Source organism: Caloenas nicobarica, chromosome 10 (assembly GCF_036013445.1).
Source record: "Caloenas nicobarica isolate bCalNic1 chromosome 10, bCalNic1.hap1, whole genome shotgun sequence".
NCBI lineage: Eukaryota > Metazoa > Chordata > Aves > Columbiformes > Columbidae > Caloenas > Caloenas nicobarica.
Window position 1 is genome coordinate 10,794,180 of NC_088254.1, and position 11,657 is coordinate 10,805,836.

Here is an 11,657-nt window from a genome sequence, read left to right on the forward strand (position 1 = left end):
TTTTTTGTAATAAAATCAGAAAGTAAATCACAGTCATTGCTTAGAAACAACGATCTGCCTCTTTCTTTTAAGAACCCAGTCCAGGGTAACATTGGTAATTTCAGGATTAAAAGTGGAGCCCACCACTGTGCTTCCCGTGAGTGTTTTGTCTAGAAAACAGTGTAGACAAAAAGCTGACTGGAAAAATAAACAAAAATGGGGATGCAGATTAGCAAAGCAATAGTAGTCATATACTACTGTTTCATTCAGAATAGGTTGTGTTTAGTATTATATTTAAAAATGGGAATTGCTAGTAGCTGAAGTGTTGAAAAACAGAAAACTGCACAATGTTTATACATAAACGTTTCTGTATGGCACTGGAAAAAAAAGTAACTGTTTTGGCAGGTGGAGTTGGGGGGGGCTGGTGTTGTGCTTTGTGATGGTTTTTTGGTTTTGTTTCTTTCTTGTTAAATTTGTCATCTCTAAAGAGTATTGTATTACACTGTTTGTCTTTTCAGACCTTATTTAACCCTAACAAAACTGTGGTGAAGATGTTTGTGGTGATCTATGACTTGAGAGAAATGCCAGCTAATCATCAAACATTCCTACGGCAAAGAACTTTTTCTGTTCCTGTGAGACGAGAAATCAAGAGAACTCTCAATAAAGAAAACAGTCAACAGACTGAAGAAAGGCTACTACGCTACCTCATACATCTGAGGTAAGCTGCTTGGAGTTTAAAAAAGAAAAGAAACAAACAAAAACACCCAGCCAGACTTTTTTTATACAGACTTATTTAAAAAAAAAAGCTTAACTTTTTCGTTAGCCTGGACAATAGAGGAAGAACAGCTAATAAATAATTTAGATTCTGCTTGGGAGAAACAAAGTTAAAATATAAAGCTCTTTCTTGGCATTGAAGTATTTTGTATAGCCTTATAAAGCTTAATTCTTTTCTTAGCAAGAGAGATTTAGTTCTGGCTGGACTGATGTACTTTTTTTGAGGTTACAGGAAACAGTGAGTGTGGATGTTACATGGGCAAAAGCCAAAACTAAGGGTCAAAGTAGAGAAGGTGCCCAGTGTCCTACATGCATGTTTCTTCACCAGAGCAGCTTGTATTGTGAAAAGCATTCCAAGTTACTCCTAAAAATACCGTGTTTAGCGGTAAAAATGTAAATGCCTGTTTCATGATGCAATACTGCTGATAATGCCTTTCACTTTATAAAATATTCACACAATCTTCCCTAAATGATTTACAAAGCACTGCCTAAAACCAGATTCTGTGCTGCTGCCCTCGGGGTGTTCTGGGAGGAGGAATGGTGGAAATGCTGTCCTTCTGCAGTTTGCAGGCTTTTGCCTGCACTATTGTAGTAAGGAAACCACACGCTGGCAGACCCAGTGCTTTCATTGCAGCGCTTGGAACCCCAATGGTGGCTGACGTTCCAAGGCGAGCAAAACAAGCAGAGCAAAATCAGATCTCTTACACTTTTCTCTTTAACTCGTTGTAGAGTTACTTCCGGTACATATTATTTTCCCTATTCAGTGACATTGATTTCTACTCAGAAGACTTTTGAGACACAACTTTGTCTAGGGCAGTGATTCCAGGGCAAGCTTTCCTGTTAAATGAAAGTTGACAGTCATAAAAAAAGTGTGTGTTGGTTTACTGGAGTGTGAAAATAGCACCACAATGAGGTTGTTGAACTGTGTTTTCATTCTGAATTTTATCCTGGATTGAAATTCATCCTTTCAGGCCACGCTAACTTGCCGTGTCTAACTTAACCACCTTCTAAAAATTTCCTTTTGGGTTAAATTCTGAAAAAGAGTGTGTAGCCCAAATAAAAGGCTGTATTCACATGTAGCATTGATCCAACTGATGCGGAAGAACTGAGGACAGGCAACAGCTGCAGAGGTGGGCAAAAATCTGTGGCTGACCGGGTCTGGCGTACAGGCATGAGGAGCAGCAGACTTGTGTCCCCTGTAATGTTGTTTGTAAATGTCTTGTAGACAGATCCAATACTTAATTATTTGTATCCGAAGGCAAACCTGCTTTCTTCTCTGTCCTCTTTCATAGCTAGAAGTCTTCTTTCATGAGTTTCCTATTTCTGATACCTACTAAGAAACAGAAATGATGCTTCTAGTTTTGAAATACCTGTACAATTTAGCTCAGCTTTCAGACCTCTGGTAGGGATCAGCTCATGGATTTATAATGTGCAATTGGAAATGCATCCACTTCTGGCTGGAAAAAAACAAACCATCTGGTAATTATGATGCTTAACTACTGGTTTTGGAAAGTGAATACCTGCAGAGTATGCTGGAAGCTTTTCGCTTCAGAGATGAACCCAAACAGCGAGTCCTTTCTCATGATGGAAGAACTGCAAATCTCCTTCAAATTTTACAGTACTTTATGTCGATCTGTTTTGTGGCTTACTGTAGAGATCTTACAAAAGACTCAGTTGTCAATCTACTCGCCTTCTTTACTAAAGGTAGATTTAATTAGGGGAGCTTAAAAAGTCTTTGTAGTATATTAATTCATATGTAAGTGGGGTTTAAAACTTAATTTTTAGGAACAGGAATGCTTCCTCAAACCCATTTTACTGAAAACCTGAACAATTTAAACTGTTTTGTTGTTGCTACTCAAGTTGGCTTTGAACAGCCTTTCAGTTTTAGTTGCAGTAGTTGTTGAAAACAAGCATCTTGAGCTCGCGTGTTGAAATTTTGCTCAAAAAACCAAGTGAAGTCACCACCAGTGAGCTGCATTGTGGTCACATCTGCTTGTGAGGCCTTAATCACAGTTGTCAGCGCTCACATTATGGAAGCTGCTTTTGAAGTGGCAGTTCAGCAAAAATGCTTGCATAGGTCTGAAACTTAACATCGGCAGCCAGATTTTCTACAACACTTTTAAAGTGTCGGATTTATTGTGTATGCAGCTTCTGCACACGGTTTCGTATGTCTGAGATACTGTTCAATGTGCTATTAGACTGTATTTGTACCCACAGCTACAGATATGAAATGTAGCTTGCATGGACAAGAGAGCGTTTATAAGAAAATCGAGAATTGAACCTGCAGTTTGTTTCTTGAAGATGCTTTGAGGATACATTTTTTTGTTTCATGTCAAGCAATGATTTTTTGCACTGTAATTAAATCTACATGAGCGTAAGAGCTACGAGTCCAGCTCTGCTCACGCCTCATTTCTGCCCAGTGTTGTGAGGGTGATGACCCCACCTTGGTTTCTAGGTCACATTCTGGCATCCTTATAAATGGTCATTAAACAGTTAACCTGCCCACAGCTCAGCATTTTTCAGGTTTTTAAAGCTTGGTCAACAGCTTCAGTTACTGACATATTGCCTCTTTTAATTGCTGTTACTTAACAGCTGAACGGGTTGTTATGGAAGGCTAGGTAGAGAGTAAGCTTGAAACTGGTGGTTAAAAGTAGTGATTCCTCAAGGTGTTCAGAAACTTTTAATACTTTCCATATGGCATGTGATACACTTATTGGTGGAAGCTATTACTGATTTACTAGTTGCTTTTCGATCTTTCTGATCTCTCAGCATTTTTCCTGATCTAGAAATTTGTATCCTTGTTCTAATTATTTACAGATTTTTATAGATTGTGTTGTAAAGTCTTTTCCACTTGCAGAACATGTCTTGCTGCATATGTTTTTGTGATCACTCTGCTATATCCTTTTTCTCCAGCTTTCTCTGTTCTTTGTGAATTTTGATGGCCCATAAAATATATATATATAGTGGGTTTGTGCTTGTATTTCATTTCTTCAGTAATGTTTATCCCTCTCTTTCCTCTGCCAGACTTTCTAGCTCATCTGACATTTGTCTTTAAGCTTTCCTGTATTTGTCTATTGACACTGTTCCCAGGACACCATCTGTAAGAGATCTTGGGTATGTTTTTCTCAATTCCTTCACGCAAAACTACCGGAGCTGCCACAGCTCTGGAGCCAGTCCCGTGCTGGCCACTATTACCACCCCGTAAGGGTGTATGTAATGGTTGTCTCTTGGTTATTATTCCAATGTATTTGCACGTATAAAAAGCAACACTTTGAAATTCCAATTACTATGATAAACATTTCTCAAAGAAAAAAAAGTAGGTGGTGAAAGCAGATATTAGAAAAATGCCCTAAATTCTGTTACTGGCCCCCGCTCATCCTCCCTTAATCTTTGTGAAATGTCATGCTCAGAAAAGCCACATTCCAGGGGAGAGTTATTTACTGGGCAGAGGGAGTCTTGCAAGATTCTCACTAACAGAAAATAGTAAGCTTGAGAAGTTTAAAAATAGACCTTCGTAATTACTTTCTGACAGATCCATGTGTAAAGTGAGAATCGAGTTCTACTTTATGATGGTGCTTTGATAACTAGATCTATCTATTCTATATGAATTAACTTCAATCATATTTTTGCTGCAAAAGGTCTTTCAAGAACGTTTTACAATTTAAAATGCCTTGTGCTGCATGCTCAATTAACTGTTTGTGGTGGTCAGTTTGTCACCCACCTCTTTCACTCTTCCTCCTTGTGCTCTCCTCCAGAGTAATCTCTTAGGATAGAATCTTCTCCCCTGTGCCTGCCAGGGGATGGACTTTCACACTGACAGCACCAAGCAAATAAATAGTGATGGATGGGAGCTCTGTGGAAGCCAGCAGCAGCATTCTGCTGGACCCCGCCACATTTAATGCCCTTGACAGCTGTATTTAGGAGAGGAGAATTCTCCTTTGTCTGGCTGTGGGATGACCACAGGCTATTCTGCATCACTCGTCTAAATTAAACAGTGTCACAGAATCCATTTCTACAACCTGCTTGCCCCAGATGATTAAACTTTGACAGATCTTCTGTAGCTGTCTTTCTCCTGCCTCTCAGAATTTCAGTCTGATGATGGCTAGGTTTATTCTAGAGATTACTTTTGCTTCAGTGGAGTCAATGAGTAAATGCTTGTTAAAAATCTGTGCAAACTGTAATACACGTGATAATACGGTGTGCACTGCGCTCTGGGCATTTCACAGAATCACAGAATGTTAGGGATTGGAAGGGACCTCAAAAGCTCATCCAGTCCAATCCCGCTGCCGGAGCAGGAACACCCAGATGAGGTTACACAGGAAGGTGTCCAGATGGGTTTTGAATGTCTCCAGAGAAGGAGACTCCACAACCTCCCTGGGCAGCCTGTTCCACCGTTCCGTCACCTTGACTGAGAAGTAGTTTCTTCGCAAATTTAAGTGGAACCTCTTGTGTTCCAGTCTGAACCCATTACCCCTTGTCTTACCATTGGTTGTCACCGAGAAGAGCCTGGCTCCATCCTCGTGACACCCACCCTTTATATATTTATAAACATTAATGAGGTCACCCCTCAGTCTCCTCTTCTCCAAGCTCAAGAGCCCCAGCTCCCTCAGCCTTTCCTCATAAGGGAGATGCTCCACTCCCTTCATCATCTTCGTGGCCCTGTGCTGGACTCTTTCCAGCAGTTCCCGGTCCTTCTGGAACTGAGGGGCCCAGAACTGGACACAATATTCCAGATGAGGTCTCACCAGGGCAGAGTGGAGGGGAAGGAGAACCTCTCTCAACCTACTAACCACCCCCCTTCTAATACACCCCAGGATGCCATTGGCCTTCTTGGCTGCAAGGGCACAGTGCTGGCTCATGGTCATCCTGCTGTCCCCCAGGACCCCCAGGTCCCTTTCCCCTACACTGCTCTCTAATAGGTCATTCCCCAACCTATACTGGAACCTGGGGTTGTTCCTGCCCAAATGTAAGACTCTACACTTTCCCTTGTAATATTTCATTAAATTTTTCCCCGCCCAACTCTCCAGCCTGTCCAGATCTCGCTGGATGGCAGCACAGCCTTCTGGCGTGTCAGCCACTCCTCCCAGCTGGGTGTCATCAGCAAACTTGCTGATACTACACTCAATTCCCTCATCCAAGTCGTTGATGAATATATTGAATGATACTGGCCCCAGAACTGACCCTTGAGGCACTCCACTAGATACAGACCTCCAATCAGACTCTGCCCCATTGACCACGACTCTCTGGCTTCTTTCCTTCAGCCAGTTTGCGGTCCACCTCACTACCCGATCGTCCAGTCCACACTTCCTCAGTTTAGCCGTGAGGATGCTGTGGGAGATGGTGTCAAATGCTTTACTGAAGTCAAGGTAGACCACATCCACTGCTCTGCCATCATCTATCCACCTTGTTATGTCTTCATAAAAGGCTATGAGGTTGGTCAAGCATGACTTCCCCTTGGTGAAGCCATGTTGACTGCCCCTGATGACCCTCTTATCCTTGAGATGTCTTAAGATGGCACCAAGGATAAGGTGTTCCATCACTTTCCCAGGGATGGAGGTGAGGCTGACCGGTCTATAGTTGCCCGGGTCCTCCTTCTTGCCCTTTTTGAAGACCGGAGTGACATTTGCTTTCCTCCAGTCCTCAGGCATCTCTCCTGTTTCCCAAGACTTGGCAAAGATGATGGAGAGTGGTCCAGCAATGACTTCAGCCAGCTCCCTCAGCACCCGCGGGTGCATCCCATCTGAACCCATGGATTTATGGATGTCCAGATTGCTTAACTGGTCCCTAACCCAGTCCTCATCAACCAAGGCAAACTCCTCCATTGCCCTGCCTTCCTCTGGGGCCTCAGGGGTACGGGGCTCCTCAGGACAGCCTCCGGCAGAGTAGACAGAGACAAAGAAGGCATTCAGTAACTCTGCCTTCTCTGTATCTTCTGTCACCAGGGCACCCACCCCATTCATCAGTGGGCCTACATTGCCTCTGGTGTTAGTTTTATCTGCCACGTATTTGAAGAAGCTCTTTCTGTTGTCCTTGATCCCTCTTGCCAGGTTTAACTCTAAGGAGGCCTTAGCTTTCCTAGTTGCCTCTCTACATCCTTTAACAACAGCCTTATATTCTTCCCAAGTGGCCAGCCCCTCCTTCCATGATTTGTAAACTCTCCTCTTCCACTTGAGCTTACGCAGCAGTTCCTTGTATAACCACGCAGGTCTCCTGGCTCCCTTCCTTGACTTCCTACGTGTCGGGATGCTTTGATCTTGAGCTTGGTAGAAGCAGTCCCTGAATGTTAACCAGCTATCCTGGGCCCCTTTACCTTCAAGCAGCCTTGCCCATGGGATTTCCCCCAGCAATTGTTTGAAAAGGCCAAAGTTGGCCCTGCTGAAGTCCAGGGTTGCAATTCTGCTTGCTATTCTGCTCCCACCACACGAGATCCTGAACTCCACCATTTCATGGTCGCTGCAACCAAGGCAGCCCTCCACCTTTACTGCTTCATTTGTAATGGCATTATTTTGTCATAGCAATAGCATTTCTGTTTCTATTACAGTAGCAATAGCTTTTCTCCCTTACTGTGGCATAGTAATAATGACGTTAAGTTCAGTTACCATAAGAAATGTTCCTAAGGATCTCCTGCCTTTCCTGGTTGAGGGAAGGAAATCAAGGAGTTCTGCCAGATGGAGACTATAGAATACAGTTCTCTGAAATGCAAATCTGTCTCTCTATCTATAGTTGTTACATCTCAGGGAAAGTGGAACTGGCACATTCCTGGCAGGTTTGGAGGACCTGAATCAGGCTGTTCAGCTGCAGCATAAAAGATAAATGGGCCCAGGAATTGGCCGCTGTTTGGTGACTGGGCCAGTAAACTATAGTCTCTTTAAGACAGCTCTGTGTTCTGTGCGAAGACCTTTTGTCTGTATGTCTGCAGAGATCTCTGTACCTGCTGACTGGTTCTGGAGTTGGATTTAAACTCGGCATGTGGTAGTAAACTTCTTGCCGATGCATTCATAGAGGAATGAAATCTGCCTGTATGATAGTGCTGAAATATATATTTGATGTGTATATATGTATATATGCCTTTGTTGATATTTGAACTTTTCCTTTTGTGTGCGTGTTTAGGCCACACTTCGGGCATTTTCAGGAGTGCTCACTGAAAAGCACTTTTTGCCTTTCTAGATTGCTGAGAACTTTAATCTTCAATGTACATAATTGCAGTGTGAATTTCAAGTATTCCATGCAAATTCCAAAGCTGTGCACTACACTGGTGATAAGGAACAGAACCTTTAAATGCTGAAGGAAACAAAGTAAATTGGAAATGTTAGGGTATTCTTGCATTTTAACTGACGAATTTTGTATGTTCAAATGTTTTTTAGCCTTAATCTGTTAAAGGAACACAATTTAATAATATTTAAAGACAAGTCTTTTGTTTGTATCTTTTCAGGTTCCAGAGTTCTAAATCTGGAAAGATCTACCTCCACAGAGATGTAAGGCTCCTGTTCTCTCGGAAATCCATGGAAGTTGATAGTGGCGCTGCATATGAACTCAAATCTTACACTGAATCTCCAACAAATCCTCAGTTTTCACCAAGATGCTAGCAAACAATGGCAAACTAAAGTATTCATTTTCCTGTTGATTATTGCTTACAAGCGAAGATCAGTAGAGCTGACAGTATATAGTTAAGTCTGTAAAGGAATGAAGATAGCGCTCAAGAGAGAGAAGGTTCTTGTGTGATCCTGGACCAGTTTTCAAAAAGTTTCTGGAATGAGCTTTGTGTATTCCAAGTAGACTGGAAACATACTTATCTTTTTGTACCGTTTAAAACCACTTCATTGGATGTGTTGCAATAGCAAATTCCCAAGTTAGTTTAGTGTTTACACTTTTTATTTTATTTTTCAGTTATTTAATATTTAATGTTTCATTTAATACTCAAGTGATGTTTGTCTTTAGTGTTCTAATGTAGCATAAATCCTATGTAAAATCATACTATGTATTTTTGGCATTAATATTGAAATCTGAAATATATACAGATATCTTTAATCTGTGTGATGTTTTAAGTGATATTCATTTAAGTTGTTGAAAATGGGGACAACAGGTGAATTTCCATAACATTTCATACTATGCAAGCATTTAGCTTTTTTCCTTTTTTTTTTCTCTTTAATGGTACCCTTTTTGCTTTTTTTTTCCTCACATACAGATTTAATAACATTTGCGACCATAGTGCAGATTGTTTATTTACTTACTCATGCATTCAGATCATTGGTTCGATTCATATTTTGCTGCCTCAGTTTCTTTCTTTCCTTAAGAGTCACTTTAATTTTGTTTTCTGTTATTAGTTTTTCTCCCAAAGTTCCCACCCTCCCCCATTTGATTTCTCAGATTGTGTTAAAGGATGTACTGTGCAAACAAATCAGTATTTATATCTTAAATATATGCAAAAGCTATGAAACTTGTACTTTTTGTTTTATTTTTAGATAAGGAGGATCTTCATGTAATCCTAAGTATTTTTAATAGGTCAGTTCCATTTAGGCCACTAGGTGGCCATAGAAAGTTTTACTAGAAATGCTACATTGGGCATATAAATATTTTCCAACACGTGTATTCCTAAAACAAAACATGGTCAGATAAACAGTTTATGCTAAGTGTTAAACTGTGTAACTGAGATAAATAAAGTTAGAAGCATTTGATTACATTTGAGGTATATATTTAATGATGAAAATGAAGCTTTACAATGTTTGCCGAAGATCTGGGAGTTTCTCAACTGCCTGACCTTGGTTTTATGTTTTTCTTTGCATTGCTGTAGGTTTTGAGAATGTCAGTAATATGAAAGGTGACCTTCATGTTGGGGAGTATAACATGCTTATCTGGTGGAGGCTGGAGAAAGGATGAACGTGCATCTTGTATATTGAGCACTGGCCATAGATGAGAAGTCAGTGTATCGTGCCATCTCCAGGAAGTCTGCCAGGGAAAGTAAGGGAGACCAGACTTGCCAAATGATACTTATCAACTCTCCTGTATATTCAAATGTCTGCTGCTACAGAAGGGCAAAGCTCAGACATAACTGACTCTGTTCCCCACTTCAGCAGCATTTTCCTCTCTGTTACACGAGGTTTTTGAAGGTTAGCAAGCATTTATTTTATAGAGACTTGGGAAAAATTGTACAGGAAGAGATTGTTTACAGTTTCTAGTCATTTGTGTGCTCCATAAAACTGAGAAAAGATTTCTTTTGGTAGCAAAAAAGTCCACTACAGCTGCAGTTGTACCCTGTACAGAACTAGGAGCTAGACTAGCATAACAAGAATGTGTCCTAGTTTCTTTGTAGCTACTATTGAGTCATAAGCAAACAGCATGTATCCTCAAAGTACTTATTTGTGTCATGGTGCACATCTGCTTGCGTACTTGATGAAAAGAAGGATAAGAAAAAGAACACACTTTTAATGAAAAGTCACAATTCGCCTGCAGTAGATTAACCCTTTATTTTGCACTGATAATATGCAATGTTTGTATGTCTGTATCTTTAAATGACTTATTCAAGCCATCCTTTTCTCTCTTCAGAGTAATATATTAATTTGTTTTGAACAGCAAAGAAGTATGGATTTTTGAATATGTGGTCACTACAAGTTTAGGAAATAAATGTGTATTGACTTAAATAGCCAAACTACACTCAGTCCCTGTATGGATTCAAAATGGAAGTGACCTTAGATTATCCATGCACAACTCCGATTTAAGTAAGTCATTCTCCATTTACAACTTGATCTGAGTTAACACTTTCCATTAGGGACACACCTGGAGAAATGCTGAATGTTCATAAAACATGAACGGAATTCCACATAGCCTTCTGTGCATAGGTTACAGAATGAGGTTAGACTAGTTTTTGAGAGGCCATTTGCTGCTTCTCTGTACTCAGTAGGCTCAACCATATAGAATTATTTTTGAGAAATGTTTATGAGGGCCTCCAGTGATAGAGGCTCCAAGTAATCTATTCCAGTGTTAATCTATATGTATCACAAGAAAGCTATTTATAATGTCCAACTAAATCTAGTAGTCAAATACTATTTGACCTTTTCACTGTAAGCAAAGAAACCAATTGAGTTCTTGTATCTCCTTTCTCAGTCTTGTTTTCTAAATCTAAGACAACCCCAGACTGTTCAGTCAGACTTGCCTCATGGATTTTATTTTCTGCACCTCTCATCATTCTGGCTCTTTGCTTTCTTCTTTTGATCTGAATTTGTCTTGAAGTACCTCAAGCTGGACACAGCATCTGAAGCAGTGCCTTTCTGTGCCAATTAGACTGGCAGAGTTGGTTGATAAATCTTACAGATTAAACTCCTCACCCCCTTTTAATACTTGATTTTTCCGTATCAGGAGATGTCAATTTGCATTAATCTTATGTAACAGAGGTGTCCTACCCGCTTGTTCCCTATGTGGTGGCTTTCCTGCATGCATCATCATTGAACTTCATTCTCTTACTACCCAAGATTCTGTATCTAATCTTCTGTTTGAATCTGAATTGCAATTATTTTCTAGTGTTCTTGTAGCTTCTCTTCCCCAATGTAATCTGCTAATATTAATAAAGTTCATAGTACATGATCTGGGTCACCAGTGAAACTTGGGAAGCCCTCCGTGAAACCCTACTAAACACAGCATTGCTGCTTGAACAATTGATAGCCATTTGCAGTCACCACATGAAAATTTCCTCTAGTTAAGTTTCCCTATTTTGCATGGGGAAGTGTCAGAGGCCTTATTAATGCCAGAAGGTGTCTGGAACTTCAGCCACCTTCGCCGGCTTTTCCACGTGGTTGTTTCCTTTTTGTTAAAGCAAATATTGTGTGAAACCCTTGTTCTGAATTGTGAATTCATGTCTATCTACTCAATTTCTTTTGAGTGCTTATTTTAGATGATTTCTCAGGTAATTA

General features: G+C 40.5%; 1 protein-coding gene across 4 annotated transcripts in view; it reads left to right on the top strand.

Moving 5' to 3' along the window:
- ATOSA (atos homolog A) overlaps positions 1 to 8,781 on the top strand; it is a 49,793-nt gene extending 41,012 nt beyond the window's left edge. For all 4 annotated transcript variants that reach the window (XM_065641926.1, XM_065641927.1, XM_065641929.1 and 1 more), the window contains 2 exons: positions 498 to 697; positions 8,186 to 8,781. In XM_065641926.1, coding sequence (XP_065497998.1) covers positions 498 to 697; positions 8,186 to 8,339 — 354 coding nt within the window. In that variant the 3' untranslated portion in view covers positions 8,340 to 8,781. The remainder of the gene's footprint in view (positions 1 to 497; positions 698 to 8,185) is intronic.
- Positions 8,782 to 11,657: the final 2,876 nt, after the last annotated feature.